The sequence below is a fragment of the Chionomys nivalis genome, chromosome 10 (genome assembly GCF_950005125.1).
Source record: "Chionomys nivalis chromosome 10, mChiNiv1.1, whole genome shotgun sequence".
Classification (NCBI taxonomy): Eukaryota; Metazoa; Chordata; class Mammalia; order Rodentia; family Cricetidae; genus Chionomys; species Chionomys nivalis.
In genome coordinates, this window is record NC_080095.1 from 41581776 (window position 1) to 41605968 (window position 24193).

At 48.7% G+C, this 24193-nt stretch overlaps 1 protein-coding gene across 3 annotated transcripts in view; it reads left to right on the forward strand.

The window, feature by feature from the left end:
* The window catches only part of Dpf3 (double PHD fingers 3), a 268414-nt gene that overhangs the window by 140143 nt on the left and 104078 nt on the right, over positions 1–24193 (forward strand). For all 3 annotated transcript variants that reach the window (XR_009057826.1, XM_057782334.1, XM_057782335.1), the window contains exons 4-5: positions 11554–11681; positions 18808–18903. Coding sequence is in view for 2 of the 3 variants with exons in the window: in XM_057782334.1 (XP_057638317.1) it covers positions 11554–11681; positions 18808–18903 (224 nt within the window). In the remaining variant the exon portion in view is untranslated. The remainder of the gene's footprint in view (positions 1–11553; positions 11682–18807; positions 18904–24193) is intronic.

The following is a 24193-nucleotide window of genomic DNA, read 5'->3' on the forward strand; positions in this document are numbered from 1 at the left end:
AGCCTCCTGAAGTCACACCCCCAAGAACTGAGCTCTGTCCTTGAGAAGGAGAAGGGCAGATAGTGGGAAAACAAGCCCATTCATAAAGGAGCCTTTAACTTTTTTTTTTTTTTTTTGTGTGTGTGTGTGTGTGTATGAAGGAAAGAAAAGGGTTGATAACAAACTTTTCCTTAATATCCCTCTGGATTAAATGCTCAGCTAGTTTAGCATCTTTCAACTCTAGACCTGTGGTCCCTGTGTTCTCTGGAAGATATTATCTTCCTTTTAGAGGCTGGGAAACTGTGGTGCAGATGAGGAAGTTAATTTCTCAAGGGTCTATAGTGAAGCTGAGAAGAGGCACTGAGGGAGCAGGTCAGGACTGGCGTCATACTCTCCAGGACCCGACGCATGCATTCATCTGGTGCTCCCAGACTCAGGGGGTCTGATTCTCTCCTGCTCCTTGACAGCCTGAGCCCCTGTCAGTGCCTCTGGCCTGCAATGCCGGGGTACCAGCATGCTCTTTGCCTCCCTTGCTGAATTCCAAGGGTAACAGGAGGGAAGGCGGCCAGGAACGGGCTCTGGTTCTTTCTCCTTGCTTTCTTGTTTTGGGTAGCTTTTCAATGACTGGGGATGAATGAGCAGGATATACTTACTTCCCTCCTTGGGCTGCAGGGGGAATCTGACAGGAGGGCGGGAACCCCAAAGGAGGCTAGCTCAGGATGCCCCCAAACAGAGAAAGCCATAAGCCAGCCAACAAGCCGGTTACAAAGACCCTTAGAGGGGTGTCCTCAATGGAAAGGTCCAGGAGGAGGCCCGAGCCTGCCTAGGGTGCTGGCCCCTCTGCGCGGAACTGCCAGAACTCTACAGATGGGAGCAGGCCGTGGCCAACTTCCCCAGCGTTCGCAAATCCTGCATCTTAATTAGTTCCCTACTGTCTCTGTACATGGCCCACATTTTAATAGTCTCTGGGCTTCTTCCACCATTTGCTCTCTGATGCTTGATGTGATTTCTCTTCTCCCCAAGACAGTTCCCCCGGCTCCTCCGACACCCTCCCGTCCAGGAACAGCTTAAGGCATGCTGATGTGCCAAGCATGTAGGTTGAGATTGATGGGGCTGTCGGCGGGCTCCAGTGCCCCCCAGCCCTCCCCCTCTGCCAGGCACTCCTTAGATGGATGAGCAGGGGGGTTGTATGGGAGGGGGTGGGCACAAGGGAGGGCAGTGAAGAAGAGACAAGGAAAGCCCGGAGCTAGGTGTGAGCCAGTAGTGGCCAGTGTGACCTTCTGCTGGGTCTGCCACAGATGCTGCTGTGTCCTTCCAGGGGAGAAGGACATGGGCTCCCACCCCCATCTGTCAGTGTTTATCAGCCTCTATGTGGGGGTGTCTGGGCATGGAGTGGCCAGGAGAATGGATGCCTTCAAGTGCATCAGGGGAAATGACCTGTCGTTTATCTCTTCCCTGCGATGTCAGAGCCTGCAGCCATCCCAGATGCCTGCATTGGCTGCCTCTTCTGCTCCCAGTGGCGCTTACTCCCAGGAGTGAGAGAGCTGGGGAGAGGTGGGCAGGCCGCCAGCCCACTTCATGTTGCAACTGTCTGTGTCCCTGGGACCTGCTCCTGGGCTCCCCTGAGACACCAGGGGCAGAACTGGGGTTGGTAGAATTTAGGCAGCCTTGGCACTACTTGTGTTCCTGAGAAGGAATGCAGGCCTACAGCTGGCAGTGGGCAGGGTAGCCACATGGCTGCTGTAGCTTCCAAAGCTTCATTTATAGATGGGCTAGAGGGCCACGTTTAGAGAAGGGGGCATAAGCCTGAGAATCACTTAAGTCTGCAATTACCCCCACCCACCTCCTACACCTCTTCTCACGGACAGGTACAGGGCCGGGGCCCATCCTCTTCTTCACCTGCATCGCTAGCAGCCAGCACCAGGCCTGGGGCACGGCAGAAGGATGCTAAAGATTTGTTTAATGATGCCGGGAGAGGATACTGAGCTCTCATAGGTCATTTCTCAGAGAGAGAAGCTGAGAGGAGGAGGAGAAGCGTTGGCCCAGAGCTGAACTTCCTGTCCGGCTCCATCATTGTCCTGGGCCTCTATTTAGTCACAGATCAGAGACCCCTTTCCAGTGCTCTTTCCTGTCCTCATAATCTATTGGAGAAAAATCACTGACTAGATACCCCAAGGCCTGTGTTCAAGTTCAGTCTCCCCCAACCAGTGGCTTTAGGAGTGTGGGCAAGTTACCTGGATGATCGGATCTTGATTTTTCATGTGTGAAATGTGGATAATGGTAGCTTCTTAGGAGCAGTCGAAGGGCCACGTGGTAGGGAGGCAGCATGAGGAGACAGAGATGTAGCCTCTCCAGACGCCGTGGAGAGAGCCCAGAGACCTCCACTAACCCTGCAATACTCCTTAGTGTCAGGGATGAGATTGCTGCAGACAGATTACTGCACGGCAGGGAAGTCGTGCTCTGTCTGCTCTGGATCAGGAACACATTATCCTTCTGAGTTTCTCCCCAAAGCCTCATTCTAGCATCTTCTACTTTGAGGAGGGCTCTAGGAACCTGGCTGCGGGACCCATTGTCTACTTTTACTATCGTTGTTGTCTTGCGGTCTGCTAGGGCGGAGAACTGCAATGCCATCTGCTAGGGCAAGCCTGTTTGCCCAGGTCTGTCTTCTGCTCTGGGGAGGCTGGTCTCCTTTCTCCTGGAGAGCCACTGCTCTGTGGGCTTGCCCAGATAAGGATCCACACCTTGGTCCCCTTAGCATTGGACATCTTCTGGCCTTGGGACAGGTTTGCTATGTAGGGAAGCCCTCTTGCTTGGGCACCAGAGGACTCCTGCCCAGTGTAATCCGGATGGGTCTGACAAGGAGAATCTAAGGTCCCTGAGGACAGAGCTTTGTCCGTGTTCTGCCAGCTCCCTTCTAGCACAGACTTAACCCGGGGCTCTCTGTGTAGTATAGAACCTCCTAACTGGTCTCTCCCCATTTCTGTACCTACCCCTTTTCAGGGTGACTCTGTTACTACATAGGCACCGTCCTGGCACTCTGCTCAAAACCCTCTGTGACTTCCCATCACACTTAGTGTGGAAGCCGGTGTTCTTGCTGCCACCTATGCGGCCCTTCAAAGCCCCTGTAAGTCTGTGAGTCCCTGACCCACTGTGTGTGCTCCAGGCAATGGCAGCTTCAGGGCACACGTACAAATGGCTCTCTGCCTGGGATATCTTTGCGTGGACATCAGAACAGGCTCCTTCTCACTCCTCTTTCAGGTCCACGATTTCCTGGCCCTGTTTAAAAGTATCTCCGCCTTCCTCTCACCCCCACCTGCCACTTTCCCTGCCCTGCTCTTTCTTTTCTCCAAAGCACCAATTACCAAATGTCAGACTGTAGACGTTACTCAGTTCCTATATTCTTCCCCACCCGCATTGTCTCTTATGAAGTAGAATGTAATTTCCACGAAGGCGGGGATTTTTGCTTCATCCATATGTCCCAAGCGCCTGGGACAGCCTGGTACATAGTAAGTACTCAGCCGTACCTGTCAATAAACGAACGAAGCAGGCTACCTTTTACTGTGCTGTTGCTGGGTCTCCTCCAAAGCTGCAGGCTTTTCCCGTCCTGGCATTGGGGTCTCCGCTTGGAGCTCTGTTGATGCTCCACGTCTTCTTTCTCTTTAACTGCTCCAGATTCGGCCTGGTTGCTTCCCTCCTCCCCGGGCCACCCCCATTCTGGGGAAAGCTGGGTCTCACCATGTCTGGTGGCCTGGGAGTGTTGGAAGGTAAGGAGTTAGGGCCGAGGAGCACAACAAGAGGGAGGATGGAGGAGGAGGAAAGCAGAGAGCCCAACAGCAGAGACCAGTTCCAGGCCTCCGACCTTTTGTAGCTGCAATCTCATTTGGTCCTTAGCAACACTGGGAGGAGGACTTTGTCTTCTCAGTTTTGCAGATGAGGCATTCGAAGTCAACTGTGGTTTAGGGTAGCAGAACTGAGATTTCATCCCCAAAATGACCAGGTCTTTCAACTTCTTTGAACTGCTCTTTACTTATTTGCAGGAAGGATCTCATGTAGTGCAAAGCTGGCCTTGAACTTGCTGCATAGCCAAGAATGGTCTTGAACTCTAGATCTTTATAAGTATGTGTAACCACATCCATTTTATATAATACTGGGTGTAGAGCCCAGGGCTTCATGCATGCTAGGCAAGTACTCTATCAACTGAGCTATGACTCCAGTCCTGAACTATTTAGTTTGAACTTTTCCAAGCTTTATAAAGGTATGCTTGAAGTGGTGTGTGTGTGTGTGTGTGTGTGTACTCAAACACAGAAACAGATACATATAGATATATCTGCGTATATGTGTGTATGTACCATATATATGTGTGTGTATGATACTATGGGATTGTGTCTCTGTGTGCGTGTGTGTGCATGCATGAATAAGTGCGTGTGTGTGATACTATGGGATTGTGTCTCTGTGTGTGTGTGCATGCATGAATGTGTGTGTGTGTGTGTGTGTGTGTGTATGAACCTGGAGATTGAACCTTGGACCTGTGTATGGTAGGCAAGTGCTCTAACAGTGAGCCACATTCCCACCCAGTCTGATGTTTGATATATGTAGACACTGTAAAATGATTAGATAAGACTAATGAACATGTCTATCACCTCATATAGTTGACTTTTTTGTGGTGAGAACACTCAGATCTCCTTCATCAATTTTAAGTACAATACGTTATTAATAGCCAGTCAGCATGCCTCCGTCCCATTGCATCCATCTCCAGAATGCATTCATCCGACCTACCTGACACCTTGTAACCTTCTCCAATGGGTGCCACACACCTTGGGAACGTCTCGTCCACTCAGCTTATTCCCACCGTAATGTGTCTCTTTGTCCTTCCTGTGACGTGGTACTTACTCCCGTGGGCTGGTCTCGTAGTGCTTCCTTTGATATCATGGATGTTTCTTTGTGCCTCAGGTCCGGGAAATTGCTTCTCTGTAACACTAATCTCAAATTCTAGAACTTACTTACCCAAAGGTGTCTACTTAGAGGAGTGTGGGCAGGTTTAGCAGAGGCCATGGGTGAGTCGGGGAGTGGGGACACGATGGTTCTGTTGTGTGGGTATCCTGGGATTCTAACACAAGCTGTAACAGGGCCTGAAGGCTGCAGCCTGGGCGGCAGGTCCTCAGTGAGAACCTCATTTATTTTGAGCTTTATGAGTCATAAACCAGGAAGTCAAGTACAGCCAAAGAAAGGTCTTCCTGGGAACGAACAGATGGATCCCAAGACCTGCCACTACTCTTGTAGGAAATGAGGTCTCTGGTCCCTATTTCTATCCTTCCCGCTCTTGCTCCATGAGCCTGCGAATGGTCTGCTGGGGATAAACGAAATCCTGCTTTTTAAGTGCCTTGCTCCTTGGTGTAAGTTGAAGTATAAATTCAAGGCCATGTGATGAGCTTAACGCCTCAAAATAATAAGCACCCAGAAGAGAAAATGGCACATTTGTATTTGTAAAGAAAACTAGAGACAGGCATTCTAAAAAAACAAACCATGACAACAAAAAAACCTCTGAGCACTCTCACGATAGCAGGAGATTTTTTTCCTGCTGTCTGTGGGCTCCCCCGCCCCCTTCTGTACCATGACTCTATCTCCAGGCCCCTGTGTCAGAAGGAGCCCATGATGGATAGACGGATGGATGCGCCTTGTCGGGGTGTTTCACCACAATTTCCCTAGGGGCAGCCTGTCTGTTGGCAGAGCCCAGCCTCCCAAAAGATGGTATCTCTTGCAAACTCGACAGCCAACAGACAGCTTCTCTCTTTGTATATTTCCCCAAAGAAAACCTGTCTTAATCTGTTTTTTTTTATATACAGCATATTTTATTATAATCCATATATGACTTGCTGGTTCCCAGCCCTCCATCCTTAGCCTAATAATGAAGGAGAAGGCAGAGGCTCGGGGAGCCCGTGACATCCAAGGCGTTTGCATTTTTAAATGACCTGGGATTTAATTACTCACTCTGCTCCCATGCCGTACTTTCAGACTCATCTCACCCGCATCCGGTTAATGAGCTCAGCGGCTCCACCAGCCCAGTGGAAGCTTTTCTTTTGGTGCGTTGGGTGGCAGGCAGATGGCACCTGTGTCAGAGACTTACGGTTTGAACTGCACCCGCGAGGAAGGCTGCCCTGTCCGGAACCTGGGGAGAAGCCATGGTGCTTCCCTGGCATTCTCTTACCCCTCTTCTGCTTTTATTTGTGGCATTTTTTTCTTTTTTCTTTTTTGACTTCCTATGCTTCAATCCCTGTTTGTCTAAGAGTGTTTTTTTTTTTTTTTTTTTTATTTGGAAACCGATTTGCTTCGGTTTGCACAGAAGCTGTCTCTGGTGTGATGGATCGTGCTGGAAGTCACCCAAGGAGTATCTCTGTTCCCAATTAGAAGTGGAGGCTGAGCTGCCTCCAGGTCCCAGGGAGGTGGCTGGCTTGGGTGACAGCTGTCGCCACCCTGGAGAGAGTAACGATCCATAGGTTTGTATTCGTGTGTATAAAATCAGACTGGCTTAAAGATGAATTATGTGTGTGTGTGTTTTGGTCCATTTTCTTTTGATGTTAAATGTTTGATGGTTTCTGTCGGATTATGTGGTCTCCCAACTTTGTGTGAGGTTGAACAAGAGCAGCCTTTTAAAGGGTCACTGGGTCCTATAACCAGATGAGCCATGTTAGAATGAAATTGAATCAGTGACATCCCTAAGGGCTCTCAGAGTGTGGGTAGTATAGACATTGTGGGAGAGCTTGGACCTGTCACCTTTCTCATTGATGTGCTCTGGGACCCCCCTGTGGTTCAGAGGCAGAGAATGTACCCTCTGCAGGGTTGTCTGGGGGAGGGGGGTGAGGTTAGCCTTTCATTCTGACTAACCAAGCCTTACCCACAATGCTTTGTGAACAGGGTTTGCCAGAGGTCAGCCTGAATGCCGCTCATGGAATGGTACTCCACCGGGCATTAAGCCGGCAACATTAAAACCACGTTTAAATTCCATCCACTTTCTGAAAGCAAAACTCTTCCTAAGCATTTCCTTTAATGCTGTAGTGCTGCTCAGTCCAGTCGGGTAGCCACTAGCCCCATGCAGCTTTGGAGTCCTCGTCTGAATTTAGATGTGTTATAAAGGGAATATATATGCCAGGGAGGTCTAAAACAGTGTAAAATGTCCCATCAGTTTTCAAATATTAATTTCATATAGAAATGGTAGTATTTTTGGATAGAGAAAATATGAAACTTAATTGCACCCATTTCTTGGCTTTTAAAAACATGGCAACTAGGAAATTTAGGATGATACAAATAGTTTTTATTGGATTTCTATCGGAACATTAACATCAGTGATAAATTTTAACAGTAATAACTGACAGCATTTGTGGGACACTCAGACTGTCCCGTTCTTCCCATGTATCATTCAACTTTGAACTTGTTTTAAACAGAATCAAACATAAAAAAAAAAAATGCCTCATTGCCATGATGTTTCACACACTAGGTTTTGGGGTGGATCTTTCTGGAGTTTTATACATGCTACCTTGCTTGATTCTTTCTTCCCCATGTTGTTCTTTTTTAATGCTTTCTTATTATTATTACTGTTAGTTATTATTATTAGTTCTACCTACATGTATGTCTCTGTGGGGGTGGATTATATTTGGAGCTGGATTACAGACAGTCGGGAGCTGCTATGTGGGTGCTGGGAATGGAACTCAGGTCCTCTGCAAGAGCAGTCAGTGCTCTTAACCACTGAGCCATTTCTCCAGCCCCTACCTTGTTTGATGCTTGTACCAACATTATGAGGTACATACCTGTATCGCTCCATGTAAGTTAAGAAACTGCCCCAGGCGAGACTAAGGTCTGACTTTAGGGCTGTTTGAAAATGAAACTATACCAGCAAATAAAATACTTTGGCAATTAGGAGAGAGTGATGGCACCAGGTCGATGTGATGTAAAGCCTCTCCGTCTCTCTGTGCTTTGCTTTCCTCCTGAGGGCCTGGACCCCGGGTGTCACTGGCTAGCCCTTGGAGCCCTTCGCATGCTGGGAACCCATTGCATCTTCACTTTGGTTCCATTTGCTCTCTTGATTCTTAATACCCTGTGCATGCCAGCCTGCCCAGTTAAGGAGGACCAAGTTCCGGGTGAGGGATGGGGGCAAGATGGAGGCATGTTTAGCAGGGGAGGAAGAAAGAGCAGCAGGAGGAGGGAGTTCACAGCCCATGGGAAATTCTGCATGGGTGGGGGTTTGGTTTCGGGAGGGTGGAGTGCTCTTGAGATTTTCTCGCAGAGCTCGGCACCATGCTGCAAAACTGCCTGCAGCCTCAGTGGAGATGTGCCTCTCATCCTGAAATCCGAAAACCACAGGGAGGGTCTAGGAATGCAGTGGGAATGCTCAGAGCTTTGGAAAGAAACCCTCCTTCTTAGGGAGAGAGAAGGGGCTGCTGGAAGGGCCCTGTTAGCATGGTTAGGCAGGAGCATGCGGAGCTCAGGTCTGGACTTTCGCCTCTCTCCAGTCCCGTGACAGACAGTTAGCAGGCGCTAACCTCCCTATGCTGAGCTGCCTCATCTGTAAAATGGGATACAGCTATACTCTGCAGGGTGATGGGGATTAAGTGGAATCTGGCAATAATAACTTCTGCATGTTGGGTGCTTCTGCTTCACCGTGTCGTCTGCATGTGCACCGGGGCACCGAAGTACCACCCTGGCGTCGCCTGGACTTGTTATTTACTTATGAGGGTATAACAAGTCAGGTTCTTGTTGTGATTTACCACGTTTTGAAAGATCATCTGTTGGCTTTCTTGCCTGCTCTTGGTGAGGTTAACTTCTCTGAGCTAGAGTGGCTCACTTATAAAAGGAGATTGAATTGGATTAGATGACCGGACTTTTCCTCCTCAAAAACATGGTGCCGTTCTGGAAATTGGACATATTTATTGTCAGGAAGGCTCAAGGATAAATTCATATATACATATATGTACATATATATATGTGTGTGTGTACACATACAGTTATTGTAAGTTTTAGGGATTGTGAGCAGCTGTTTGGCTGAGGACAGGGCACGAGGTGACACACCTTAATTATTTGGGATTAGGCATTTGGAGGACATTTCTGATTCGAGAGTAATAACACACCATCCCAGCGGGTTCATGACAGCACTGTTGATGCTGACACTCAGCTTAGTTGCAACTTCATCCCACATGTCTTCCCCGACTCTGAAGTAAAGTAGCTGTCCCTTACCGTTTCCTTCTGTAGCGCCTGAGATACGTCATGACTGCATCTTTATTCCACACTTGACATTTTATAGCTATATCCAAAGACAGTTCTGCTATTATTTGGTCACCTTGCGTGTCTCTAGTCACATGACAGGTGCTCAGTAGATATTTACTGATCAAATAGATGATGGTAAAGTTTTATTGATCCAGTGGTTGTGTTTTTTAAAATTGTGTGTGCGTGTGTGTGTATAGAGCCATCTTGCTGACCCAGATAATGGTTCTCGATGGGTGTACACCCCCCTTTCTCTCTCTCTCTCTCTCTCTCTCTGTAAGAGAGTTCTCAAAAGAGACCTCAGATACCTCTTCCAACCTTCCCTGGTGGTGAGCCCCTCCCAGCATGTGTCTTCAGTTAAGGATGCTGCAGTGGCCTTCTGTCAGCCTACGAGTTTTGGTGGAGGCGATGGATGGAAGCAGCAGGTGGCATTCCCATGGAGCCTGGAGAGAGCCTGGGGGCGCAGGCTGTGATGGTGTCACCGTTTCCACTTCTAGATTCCCCCTTGTCTTTATAGTGCTCTGTGCCTTGGAGAAAGCTGACCTCGGGGGACCGTCTCAGCTGAGCCCACTGTCCACTGGCTCTGGAGAAAGCTGACCTCGGGGGGCCATTTCAGCTGAGCCCACTGTCCACTGGCTCTGAAGTTGGCCAATATGAGCGGAGATGGAAGATGAGAGGAGACAGTGCCGCGCACTGGTTCCTGGGTTTACCAGGCCTTGAGTGCCTATGCTCCAAGCCCCAGGCCCTGTGTGGGACTTTGGCAAGGACCCCTCAACCCTCCCACCTCGTCTCTCTAGAACAGCAGTGGGATGGTCCCCTGGCTCGACCACTATTCTGCATTGACTCCCTTTGTCCTTCCACACTTCTGTCAAGGAGCACTACTTTAGATCTTCGATTCTCCCACGCGAACGAGAGATTGCTTTCACTTGGTTGTTCTTGTGACTACCTTAGTTGTCAGGGACCACACATCTAATTCCACCCCTCCATGTACCCTCTTGTGTGTGTGTGTGTGTGTGCGCGCGCGCGCGCATGCATGTGCATGTGTATGTGTGTAGGTGAGGTCTGGGATCAAGGAGAGATTGGAGGAAAATTATGTAGTAAAGCAAAATATCACTTAATACTTTTAAAATAGTTTTCTGTTTTTTTTTTAATTTAGAATTCTCTGTCAAGAGTTTTGGGGAGTATTTCAGGTTTGGGGGCACCTAGGGTTTGGGAAGCACCTGGGGGAAGAGTCAGAAGCTCTCTTTGATCTCTCTCAGAAGCAGGCTGCTTCCAGCCCTATCTTTGCTTTACTGGCCTTCTGTGACTATAAGAGATAGTAACTTAAAAAGAGAATGGCTTATTTTGGCTGACAGTTTTCAAGATTCTAATTCTTGGCCAGGCAGACCCAGTTTTGGGGCTTCCCCAGATGTCAATGATAGAGAGCAAACTGCTTGTCTTGTGGCCGGAAAGGGAGAAGGGAAGAAGAGACCACGGCATTTTCTACCAGGACCCCTCTCCGAAAGGTCCCTCCATCTCTCAATGGTGCCACCGGGGAACCAAGCCTTTAACACATGAGCACTGAGGGGAATGGGACTTTCTGTGTCCAACTACAGCACCCACTGACTCGCAGGCCCAGCAGGATAGCTGCTAATAACGGTAGAAAATGCCCCTCTTTGCTGATTGCTTCAGGTTTGCGAGCACTGGACCTCTTGCCATAGTTTTCCTATGGCATGGCAATGGCCTCCTACCCTGCTGCTCCGGGGTCTGTTGGACATTCCTGTCATTCTTTTTCCATTGGTCTGGGGCCTTTGCTTCCCCTTGAGTTGATGAGAACAGCCTCTCTGATGCTGATAGCTTTTTATGGAACAAAGCAGAGCTGAGCAGCCAGCATGGCCGAGGGGAGACCTTGGAGACAATCGTAATCAGACATTGTTAGTGTGCTTGGACGTTTTTAAAAGCCTTGTGGTCCTGGGCCCTGTTATCCTCTTTATTGGTGGAGAAGTGGGCTCCAGGCTCCTTGATCATCTTGCCCTAAACCACACCCTCAGAGTGGCAAAGGCAGGGCTGAGACTCAGGCAGTCTGATCTTACCTCTAGAGGGCACCCTCTCTGCTCTACCTCAGCTTGCTCCCTGGAGTGGGCAGGACTGAGACCTTCTCTGGGACTCTGCAGTGGTGGAGAAGTCGAACCTGACCCGAGTGTTCCCTGGTCTGCTTGTCAAGAGGCGATGGCACTGGCCGTTTGAGTCCTCCCCAAGAACTCTGCGTGTTCCCAAAGATCACCCTTCTCGTCCCGCCGGCTTCTGGGTGCCTGACCAGTCTGTCTGTGTTGGTTTTTCCAGAAGTAGAGCTGCCCCTGAAGAAAGATGGCTTCACTTCTGAGAGTACCACACTGGAGGCCTTGCTTCGTGGCGAGGGAGTGGAGAAGAAGGTGGATGCCAGAGAAGAGGAGAGCATCCAGGAAATACAGGTACCCTGCCTCTGCCACGGGAGCCCCTGAACATCCTCACCTGGCACCTCGCTGCCCTCTAGGGCAGGGCTGCATCTGTGTCCCAAGGTTCTTGAAAACTACTACCAGGAAGCTTAGAGCTTCTTTTAAATTGAAAGCATCCCTCCACCCCAGGGGAAATAAAATCATTGTTCCCTCCAATCTATTCCCTGGTTTCCTTGTTTCTGTCCTCAAAAGGTATCTGCTGAGCTTTCTGAGCACCAGCTACTGTGCTGAGTCCCAAAGACATAGCGGGAACAAGATAGACTGAGTCCTTACCTTTGTGGAATAAGCAGCCCATCATCTAGACTCAAGAGATGGGGTCCCTGCCTCACCTCTGCCCCTTTCCTTACACCCTAATCTGAACTCCAGATCACCAGATCTCTCAGCCCCTCCCAGCACCACCTAGCCATCCTCTGAAGCCAGCCTAGTTACCCCCTCAGACAGGGACAGTTGCTTCGGTCCTCGTGTGCCCACTACCCTCTATGGACACCACCTGTAAAGCTTTTAGGCATCACTGTGATGGCGCCTACCATTTCTCATTCTCAATGTAGCCCAGATCCCTGTTATCTAATACTCTGTGGAGTACAGAGCATTATAATATCAATTAATCCAGACATATTATTGACAATGAAATATAATTAAATTATATTCAGATTAATTTGTATTATATATTAATTTTTATATTTTATGTCGTACATCTCATATTCATTCATTTTATGTTAAATTTGATATATAATTTGATTGCTTCACTAATTTACTAAAATCTTCATTAATAATAGTAATAATAACAAATATCATTTTGTTGCTTTGTAAATACTTTTGCATCAGGGACTGTGGTGTGTTCACTATGATGCACTCAGACCTTGCATGTGCCAGCATGGAGTTGGCTTTCTATGAAGATGCTGGGCGAATCTGAATCTGCCTTCCTCTGTCCTTCCAGTGGGAAGATGAATGATCAAATCTGCACTTAGTTACCACCACCTGATCTATTTACCCCCACCTCTCTTTCCTCAGTTGTAGCCTTCAAGGAGATCTTTACTAGTTTAGACATAGCCACCCTGGTGTCATCTTTGATGCTCCTGTCTACCTTACACCCAGCACCCTAGGCGTCAGCAATCCTGTCTGCAGTGTCTTTAGGAGGAATCGGTGTAGCCCACTGTCCCATATCCCTCTTGCTGTCCTGATCACCCCGTCCGTACTTTTCCCTGAGCTGAGTGTCTAATTGCTTTCTCAATGGTTGCTCCACTCATGCCCTAGAAAGTCTTTAAAATAAAGATCTCTTTAAAACCTGAGCAAAATGGAGAGAAAAGGTGAAGGGATTCCTGACCTCTCCTGTCTCCCCACGCCTAACATCTCTCATCACAACACCCTCCGCCTTGGTTTCCATTGGTGAGCTGCCTTCCAGAGGCCTTTCTCCCCCAGAATCCACGTTTATGTTAATGCTCACTTTTGGTGTGCCACACGCAGCGTGCTTGGACAAATGGATAATGCTACGTGTCCATCTAGTAGGGTGGAATACATTTATTGCCCTAAACCAACGGTGTCCCGCCACCTTCTGCTCACAGCCCCCAGCTAGAACCTTCTCTCCCACCCCCCTGTCTTACTACACGGGTACCCCTTGCAGATTGGCTTCTGTCACCAAACACACATGGACTCTTTCTCCACGACTTTTCAGGATGTCACAGCTCCTTTCCTTCTAGTGCTGAGCACTAGTCCTCCGAGAGGATGGAGGACTTCCTATGGCTGCTTACACCTGAGGGAAAACAAGGCCTCTTGCCTCTCTCGGATGGGACATGCCCTGGTTGTTTGCTCTGTGTGGAAAGTCCTTCCTAAGACATACGGGGGCTCTCATCTCACCTTTGGGTGCCCTGACCACTGTGATTAATGCCCTGCACCCATCTCATTCCTGTCTCTGCTTCTCTTTTTTTCTTTTTATAATGCACTTATCATCATTTAGTATTCTTTGGATTTTATTTTTCGTGATTGTTTATTCTCCTGGTGGAATGTAAACCCGCCAAGGTGGACGGCCTCTGACTACCTTCTCACTAACTCATCTCAAGTACGCAAACCCAGCTTGATGCAGGTGCACAAAAACGCCTGCTTGAGTGGATGACTGGGGACCCTGATTCTGATCCTCCCTCTGTCCCACTTGCCCTGCTTTGCTACGTTAGTCTTAAGCACAGCTCTGCCTCTATCACCTCCTTCCTAATATATCTTTTGCTTCCACTAAATAAACCTAGTGCGGTAGCCATGGGCTTCTTGGTGTTCCCTTTCTGCTTTAGGCCGGTGTTCAGACTCTGTCTCCCCTTCCTCAGCCATCTCTCTCTGAGCCTCTGGTCCATGTTTTCTTCTACCTACAATTCCATTCAGTGGTTAGGCCTAGCCACACCGCCACCTTCCCCATCCAACCTTTCTTGGTCCCCCATAACCAGAGCAGACTTTTTAAACTTAGGTGTTTGGGAAACTTCTCACTTTCTTCACTGTGTGTGTGTGTGTTTAGCTAGTTGTGCATTAGTCCCCGTGTTTGGACGTGCAGAGTTTGAAGCAAGGCCTGTCATCTCTGTATGCCCTGCTGCCCCGTTGCTAGTATTTTGCTCCATTAGTATACTTTGACAGAATCAGTGATTGGTACAGAGCTGGTGCCCAGAAGCCCGGATAGCTAGTGACACACTGTGAAGCTGGGAGCAAATCTGAGCTGCTTTCATGTGGTTCTGGGCCAGGAGACATGCTGCTACTGTTTCGCCATCATGGCATCAGCCCTGGTGTTGGCAGTGTGGCCGCCAGTGCGCAGTGTGGGACTGCGCTGTCCAGGGCCACTGTATCACCATCATGGCATCATCCCTGGTGTTGGCAGTGTGACTGCCAGTGCACAGCGTGCGACTGTGCTGTCCAGGGCCTCTGTATCACCATCATGGCATCAGCCCTGGTGTTGGCAGTGTGGCCGCCAGTGCGCAGTGTGGGACTGCGCTGTCCAGGGCCACTGTATCACCATCATGGCATCATCCCTGGTGTTGGCAGTGTGACTGCCAGTGCACAGCGTGCGACTGTGCTGTCCAGGGCCTCTGTATCACCATCATGGCATCAGCCCTGGTGTTGGCAGTGTGGCCACCAGTGCGCAGTGTGGGACTGCGCTGTCCAGGGCCACTGTATCACCATCATGGCATCAGCCCTGGTGTTGGCAGTGTGGCTGCCAGTGCACAGCGTGAGACTGTGCTGTCCAGGTTGCATGAAGCTGAAAGTAGACCACGAACCACTTATGTTCTTATTGACTTTGCATTGCAAAATGGCATAGATAATAAATCTGTGTTCTTTTCCGTTCACGTTTACTCAACAATTCACGTATGCACTTGACTGATAGAAGTGGCTTCTTTTGAACAGAGACTGGGGTGCTGGTGGCCACTTGAATTTGAGCGTGTCATGCAGTTAGGAAAACAAGCGAACAAATAAGAGAATTACAGTTTTGGATGAATGAAGACCAGTAGGAGGAAGCGGCACTGAAGGAGGGGCAGAGTGTAGGCAGTGTCCTAAGGGACATGGGTTTAACCACAGTCCTGTGGGATGATGGGAACCAGGGATGTAAGATCCCTAGGGTGACGGCTCTGAGACAGGTCAGTGCCCATCTTGTCCAGTGAATTGATAGAAGGCCCCGTGGTCAGAGAACAGTGTTGGGGGTGGGGAGGCAGGACAGGTGGGCAGGAGCCGGCCCCTTCAGGCCTCAGGAGACCTAGTTGTGGCTTCTTCATGTGAAACGAGAAGGAGGCCAATTGGAGGATTTTGTCCAGGGCAGTGAATTTGGATTTTATAAAGATTCCTTCCATTCCTGCCCTGCATGGAGAAGAGACAATGCAGGGGTGGTAGTGGAACTGATCAGTTAGGAGATCCTTCCCTCCCTTCTTCCCCCTCCCTCCCCCTTCCTCCTCCTCTCTCCATCCCTCCTTCCTTCCCTTCCTCTCTCCTTTCTTCCTCCTTGTTTCTTTCTCCCTCTTTACTGTTAAAAACACAAGCACAAATTATTGTCACCATTACAGTCAAGGCTATCTAGAGCAATAACAGGGAAAGGTATTTTCAATGTATCTGTTTTTCAGAAGTCTATGGACAAAGGCTGCCAGCAGGTGACAGGGTGGTGGGGAGGTGTCAGTTATGTTGGATGTCCCCCATCCTTCACTCCGACCTCCTGACTCCTGCTCACCATCCTGAATCCCAGTGGAGGTTTCCTTTGCTAGGAACTCATGTCTCCTCCCATGGAATGAGTTGGGTAGTGTGGCAGGAAATGACAGCACAAGGGGGTAGTGTCTTGGAGGCTGGTGTTTTAGACTCAGGCTTCTAGAGTTACAAGCTGGCGTCAAGTAGGATGGAACCTCAGGGAACAATCAGATTGTTCCTAAACTAAGAGATCGTAAGACACTTAGGAACCTGCCCAATGGCCTTTACCTATTTTTTTTTCCCTTTCCATCCCAGAATCCATGTTGTGTGAAACAAGCCCCTTGTTGTGAAATATAACAGGGATATCAGAAATGTACTGAGATGCCAGAAGCAATGGCCTTTACGTACCAGCACTTGGAACTTGCTGTGATTTAATGGGTTCAAGACCTGGGAGGTTTGTAAGATACAGTCAACAGCAGTACCCACAGTGGTACCTAGCATCCATCCCACAATTTTTACCCAAGGTGGTAGAGCATCTGATCCGGCCTTGCCTGGCTTGACTAGTGATCCCATTTTAAGGTCAGGAAGCCAAGACACTTGCTCTGGACCCCAGTCAGCATCTCTGAGCTATGGGCCAGTGGCCATGTCCAGCAGACAAGGACATTTCTCTTTGATGTTGAGGTTGACCGAGTTATCTGTGAGTGCTGTGTCTTAGTTTGGGGTTACTATTTCTGTAATGAAACACCGTGATCAAGGTTGCTTCTAGAGAAAGCATTTACTTGGGACCTTGCTTACAGTTTCAGAGGGTTAGCCTATGATCATCGTCAGCAGGCAGGCAGGCAGGCACGGTTCTGGAGGAGTAGCTGAGAGCTCACATCCTGATCCACAGGCAGAGAGAGGGGGCAGGGCTAGCATGGGACTTTGAAACCTTAAAACCTGCCCCCAGTGACACACTTCCTCCAACAAGGCCACGCCTCCTAATCCTCTCTAAACAGTTCAACCAACTAGGAACCAAACATTCAAATATATGAGCCTGTGGGCTCATTCTCACTAAACCACCATATGCTATCAGCTGCTGAGAAGAAGTCAGGGGACATGTTTTATATCCTTTGGAAGGACTGGGTGACCAGCAGTAATCTAGATGTGGCTAGAGTGGGGTGTTCTGATAACCTCTCTTGGACTCCCAGTATTGAAGATAAGTCATAGAGGTGTTCTCCCAGAGATCGTTTGAGCAGTAATGGTGACATCAGTTGGCACAGGCAGCGCATACCACTTTCTAAGCCCTTTCATAGTTGGTGGAATTTCTGCACCACCACCAGAAGCTATAGTCCTGTGCCATGTGACTCTGCCAGCTCTCTGGCTTCATCTCTGCCATCTTCCCCCAAGCCATTGGGCACTGCTCACGCCGTGATCTTTCTTCCACTGGACAAGCCATCGTCCTCTAACTGCTTCACCGTTCTTGCCGGTCCAGAACCTCATTCACACGCAGAGCCTTACTGTCGAGTTGGAAGTGTGTCTGAGCTGCTCTCCTGCATTCTTTGCTCCTCTTCCCCATCTCCTTGCTCATTGTCCCCATCTCAGCAAAGCCTCCTGGACCTTCAGGTCGGGTAAAGTTCCCTAGGAGCACCCTTCCACAGCACCTTGAACTTCTCTCTCGCAATCATTTCAGCATTGGGGGTTGTTGTTTAAATGTCTTCCTTTTCAGATGCTTTAAGGTCTACTTGAGGCCAGGACTGTAGCCATTTGTTTTTAGCTTGGCATAGTGCCTACATGTAGTCAGTGTTGGACACATGCTTATAGAGTCTAAGAACTGCTAGGTTTTAGTTGAATAAGAAGAGGCTTAAAACACTGTACTGGTCAAAGCCACATAAGTGAGTTCACGAAAAGCTCCTCCCACCTTGTGGGTCCCTGACATGGACTCGACTGGGCTCCAAGACCATTTCTTCCTATCCTGCTCCCCGGTAGATTGGATCCTCCCTAATCCTTTACCTCACCTTTGACCTGGAGGTGCATTTCCTGCCTTCCCTTTTTCTTCTGTGGAGGGAATAAATGCTCAGGTTCTGCCTGAGTGTCTGTTGCAAGGCTTCTGAGGAGTCTCACTAGCAAGGGCTGGGGAAGGAGTGGGAAGCGAAGCTCGCCACGATGACCTTGCTGTGGTCATGGCCTTGCTGGATGACTGTAAACATCAAAACTGTTTATGCACCTTTAGAATGGAAACTGGCTCTTGTAAACTGCCGTGCTCTGAGAGCTGTTAGAGGGGCTCATTTGAATGTATGAACTTAAAGCTTTATTGTAAGTCGTAGGCTGTGCTGAAAATCTATTTATTCTTCGCTACCCCCACACCCAGACAGAGCCTCACACATGATCGTGGCTGGCCTTAGATTTCTATGTAACTGGGTGGGGGTGGTCTTGAACTTCTGTTCCTCCTGTGCTGGGATTACAGCTTGTGTCACTAACACCCTGAGGAAAATTTATTTTTCTTAAAAACAATTCCACAGTAGATTACTCCAGGCAGCATATTCAGGCTGTATCTTGGCCAGTTAGACAGGAAGTTCCTTGCTTTCATCAAGCAGGGCAGAGTTGCACAAAGGTAGAGAAAGGAGAAATGGCTTTTTTATGTTCTCAGGTGGCCTTTCAGAAATAAAGGAACACGTCATTTTGATAAGGCAACTTGGCCCCATGTGGGAAAGCATTCTTAGGCTTTTGCCAAAAACCTCTTTTTAGGGAGTGGGGGCAAAAACGAGTTGAGAAAGGCCAGTGTTCTGGCAAGATTTGGTCGGAAGGGACCTGAGGGTTTGAAGGAGTACCAGCTGCAAAGAGACGTCCCACTCCTCGGCGGCAGCAGTACCCCTGCTTTGCTGAAGAACAAAACCCCAGAATACCCCAACGTACCCTTTGATGGTTCTCTCTGCTGTGGCGTTTCATCTCTCAAGTCTCGTCTTTGATTTTCTTGTCATTTTAGAGGGTTTTGGAAAATGACGAAAATGTAGAAGACGGGAATGAAGAGGAGGATTTGGAAGAGGACATTCCCAAGCGGAAGAACAGGACCAGAGGACGGGTAAGTGGGGAGGGGGCGTGAAGGAGGAGTTCAGAACGCCAAGGCCTGGCAAGCTGTCAGTCCCGCTGGGGTTGACAGTAGTCCCCTCCCTACCTGGGTAGACACACTCGGATGGTCTTACTCGGAGACGAGGAAGATGCTAGGGAAGCCCAGGCTGGGCATGACTGGAAAGTTCAGAGCCGGCAAGAGGGAGGAGAGGAAGCAGGGGTCTCTCTGAGGGGCTTTGGCTCGGGAGAGCGGACGGTGAGGAGAGTTTTCTGAGACCCCATTATGAAAGGAGGGTCTGTTTTTAGAGTTTTTTCCAGAATGACAGAATCAGGACACCTGCCCTGGGACATGCTTCCCTGGGCAGAGAGAGCAGAAGCCGGTTGGGGAAGGAGGCAGACTGTGATGGGTGGTCCCCTGAATGGATTTTGCATGAACTTTAGAGGCATGTGGCCCCAAAATGAACAAGGAAAGGGTCAGAGGTGGAAATGGCAGAGAAACCCTGATGGGGAGAAAGAAAATCCTGGCTAGTTCCCAAGGGGAAGGGAGTGACTAAGACCGTGTCTTCAGAAGTTCTATTTGATTCTCTAGGGTCAGGAAAGTGTTCTGGGATCACCCCCAGTGATTTCCAAGGGCATCATGACAACTGGGTGGAAGGGGACCTCCAGAGGAGGACTATGGCTCTTCACTGGAGAGTCCACTTTTGAGGGCCAAGGGTCTAGCTCCTATCAGCACTAGGTAGGACCATCCCTACCAATGGGTGAGAAGTCAGTGCTGTGGACCCTGTGGGTCTGGGCCCACTGATAGTTACTGTAAGCCTGCACTGTGTAGACAGTAGTGCCACGGAGAGAATCTATTGAAATTAGGCACCCAGGGCCCGTGTTGAGTTATTGGGTCTGGGATCAGGCCTTGAGCTCTAGTATAAACACCTTCCCAGGTGATTGTTCCATGTTGTCTAGTGCTGGCTACGCTGTGTGCTAAGATGCTCCCACTGTTGAAAGGGCCTCAGTTCTCAGTCCGGGCAGGCCGGCTGTCGGATGGTGCAGTTTTATCAGGCTGCTACCGTCTTCATCAGTTACAGCATTTCCACCACTTTCTCAGATGCGTTCATTTCTCCTACTTATTGTTTGTTGATTTATGTGCCTGTTTCCCTCTAGAGTATTTGAAAGTAGATCCTGTACACTTCATTATATAGCCCAGTGGGTACTTCTATTAGGTATTTTTGTACAAGGCACAAATATTCCTTGTTCTAATGCCTACTAACTACACTTGCATATAACTATATATATATATATATATATATATATATATATATATATAATGTCTTCTCTATATATGCTGCCTGCATGTTAATTATGTAACAGTTGTCATATCAGATAGGCTGGTAGTATTGCTGTACTTATGTTCGAATAACCCTTATTATACTTACCAGCCTAGAAGTGCAATTGTTATGATACCAACAATTCGTATATGTCAAAGAGAGTCCATCAGTACTTTCCTTGAAGTAAAAGAGCATAAGTTCTCTTCTTACGTTTTGAGGAAAGTGTTACATGCTAAGGGTGGCAAACTCCATAGCAGGAATGACCCTTATCCTTGTGAAACTGTGAAGGAGAAAGGGATTTGTGCTACATTTGCTCTTTCACCCCAGAAGAACAGAAATTGGGGTCATGGCACATGATAAATACTTAAGATGGACAAGGCATTCCATTATAGGGCTCATATAATACTCTCTGGGGTTCAGGAATCCACGGGGTGTCTTGGATCATGTTCTCTGTGGGTCAAGAAGCACTATGATTGCTTGGAGATTTGACTAGATCCAGGATCTCTGTGTGTATGCGTGTGTCTACTCTTAGGGGCTAACATCCTTCCTGGGTCGCGATACGTACTTCCTATCACTTCATGTGTGTAGGTCGCATGCTGCCGTTCTGCCTTTAGCGGTGTTTGAACTGATGAGAGCGGCTGTCGCGGCCCAGCCTCTCTCCTACGATGTTCCTCACCAGGGTTTCACCTAATGGTTCTCTGCAGCTGCGGATGAACTTGCTTGGCCACGTTATTTCACTGTGGTGTGTGCGCGGCAGTAATAAAAGAAACATCTACTCGGTCATTGAAGGAGGCATAGGGCGTGGAGTTGCTGTGCCTGTTGTGAATGCCAAGAGCTGTGTACCTCCCAACCTGCTTCCACCCCTCTCCTGCCCCTGCCAGACTTTGAAGAGTACACTGTGGAGCATGGTCCTGGTTCTCCGGGCATGAGTGTCGAAGATGGAAATTGCCGTTAGTGCATAGGGCTTGGCTGTCTTTTCCGTGGAGGTGTCAGGAGCGACAGCACTGCCTGGCCCTTATATACACTTCAAACCAGACAGAGTCAAGAGCTCCTGAGTGAGCCCACAACAGAGAACCATGAGGCTGTTCTGGGGGTTTTATGTTCTGCATTCTCCGTTTCCGAGAATGCATTGCAGCAGCCGCTGACTGCACACGGCTGCCTAGCACATGCTAGTCCAGATTGGAAGGAGCTGTAAATACAAAATACGCACTACGTTCTGATGTCTTAGAGTGATGAAAAGAATTCAGAACAGCTCATTGTTAATTTTTATGTTTTTAACAATAACTCTTTTGTTATACCTGGCTAAAATTTTACTAAGATTAAAGCACACCTCTCTTTTATTTTATTTTATTATTTTTGTTTTTGCTGGTTTTGGAATGCTGGGGGCTGAGCCCAGGTTTAAATGTGCTAACTGGTCACTAACCACTGAGCTACACTCCCAGCTAGCTCATCTCATCCCTTTCAGAAAAGCAGTTACTAGAAAATGTGGCAGCACAGTGTGGCTCAGTATTCTAGAAAGGTTAAGCAGCTTGCTCAGTGTTGCCCAATCTGGTCAGAAAGAAAGAATTTGAAGACAAGTCTATGCTTTTCCTACTGAGTCCTGCCTGGCCCGGGACCCTGCAGGTCTTGGCTGAATGAGGAGGGCAAGGAGAAAAGTCATGTTTGAACTTCATGACTGGGTGACAGCCAATAGCTCCAGTTATACGGTGACATTGCGGACATGTCACCATGCTGAGAGCCATGGAGGAAGCAGGGGGTGTTGTGAGCAATTCTCTGGGCCGAACAAGGGTGGGAAGCTGCCTTGCCCACAGCTCTGAGCCTTTACATGGGTGTGCAGCTGCCGCTGGAACTTTCTGGCCACTGGAGCAACCACATGGGGCCTGACATCCGCCTGTGTGGTCTGGGCTACAGCTTCATCCTCACCCGGGAGCTTGTTGGGAGCGCAGGAGGAGCCCAACCTCCCACACACCATTGACAAGACCCTAGCTGCTCCGGACACGCGGAGGGGGCCAGGCCTTCAGTAGTGAGTCTTGGATGGGTTTCCCTTCTTTAATTTCCACCCCAGAAGTGGCAGTCTTAGCTCTACCACCTACTGCACCTTGCATAAATCATGTAACTTCTGTGACCTGGGCCATCAGCGAGTTGGGAATAATAGCACAGAGTCAGAACTGAGTGCCCAAGAAAGCCTATTGGAAGCAAAGTGGCTAACTTTCTGAATCTTAATCCTATATGTTCTCTGAGGGGTAAGGACAGTACAAACCCAACAACTAATAATTGTGTCTATGTCAACTTTAACCTAAGACATTCATGAAGTCCTTGCGACTAATCCTTGTATTATCAAGCAATCAAATTAGTAATCGTTGGTGCACTCGTGGTGAGCGAAGACACCAGGGTGTTGTTTAATTTCAGCACAGTGACTGCACCTTAATCTACTGCTATCCCAGCCAGCAACTGCAACTCCACAGCTATACCAGCCTGCTTCTCTGGGAGCAACCTGGCCTCTCAGGCTGCAGCCTGGTGACAGTTCTGCTTCTGCAGGCACTGACCCTGCTGCTGCCACTAAAGGCAGCTTTAACTAGACCTCTGTCGTCCTCGTTATAAATGAGACTGGAGAGTCAAAGACTGGGGTGAACACCTGTGAGCCCATAGAGGCTGAGCAGCAACTAGCTAACCCTCTCTCCTTGCTGGCATTCAAGGAAGACCCGTGCTTCCGCTTCGCCAAACCAGGAAAACCTGCGTCACCCCAAACCCCGCTGTATCACTTCCTGTGTCTCTCCATCCTGGATGCGCTCTGAGGTGCTACAATTACTTTCTAGTTGCTGATACAGCCTCCTGACCCCAGGATAATTTTATTTAATGAACACAAATGCAAACTCAGGGTTCACAGTGGGATCAAATATCCTCCAACCCCAGGGGTGTTGCCAAAGAGCAAATTTTGGTGTGCTAGTTCTGGAGTATGGGGGCTAAATCCTTACCTGGATGATAATAAGCTCCCGGGTGTTGCTGGTCTGACGACCAGGCCTTCAACAGCAAGGTAGTTGAGCAGTCCCCTCCCCTTCTCTCTCTGCCTCAGGAATTCTTTACACCCTTAACAAATACTGACAGCCCTCAAAGCTATTGTTCTGGGTATAGCAGGTGGCATTAATCTCATAATGATGTGCTCTATTCAAAATTAAGACAAAACTCAGCTTATGAAGGTAGCTCATGAATATACAAGAGCACACTGAAGGCCCTGTCAAATGTCATGTAGCCTCTGGAAAACCCCGCTGTACGCTTGTGAGAAAATGAGAATGAAAAAGGCAATTGGTCTTTTAGTGGCACCAGGAGAATAGCTTTTGTCAAAAATATTTATTTTTTAATTATGCCTGTGTGGTCATGTGCAATGAGTGCAGGTGTCCTCAGAGGCCAGAAGACGGTGTCAGATCTCCTGGTTGTAAAACCAACTGTGGGTGCTGGGAACTGAACCCTGGTCCTCTGGAAGAGCAGCAAGTGCTCTTAACTGGGGAGCCATTATCTCCAGCCTACAGGAGAAGAGGCCTGATGCTCATCCCTGGATACTCCTCGAGAGCAGCTTTTGTAGAAAAACTACCCTTGCCTGGAGTCTGTCTTCATTCTGGGTCTCTGTTATAGGAAGCTCAATGGTTTTAAGCTTAAATGAGAAGGATTTGAAACCTTAGGGTCATTGTCCCAAATGTGAGTGATCTCTGAAGATCCAGATCACAAGAAGGGTAGGGAGGTGACAGAATCAGGACTGAGGAGATTAAGGATCCTGTCTGTGGCCTCTGTGTCCTCTCTCTTCTCTCTGTTACCTGGGTTTCCTAGGTCCTCTGTGTACAGGACTCTAGCTCTTAAGTTTAGGAGTCCATACAATCCAGGGATGAACAGAGATCACTGCTTTCAAGTTCCAAGTTCCTTAAAGGTAGACTCTAGTGACCCAGGTTGGAGTTAAATTAGCAATTACTTGACTCTTCCTGAGCCTTCCCA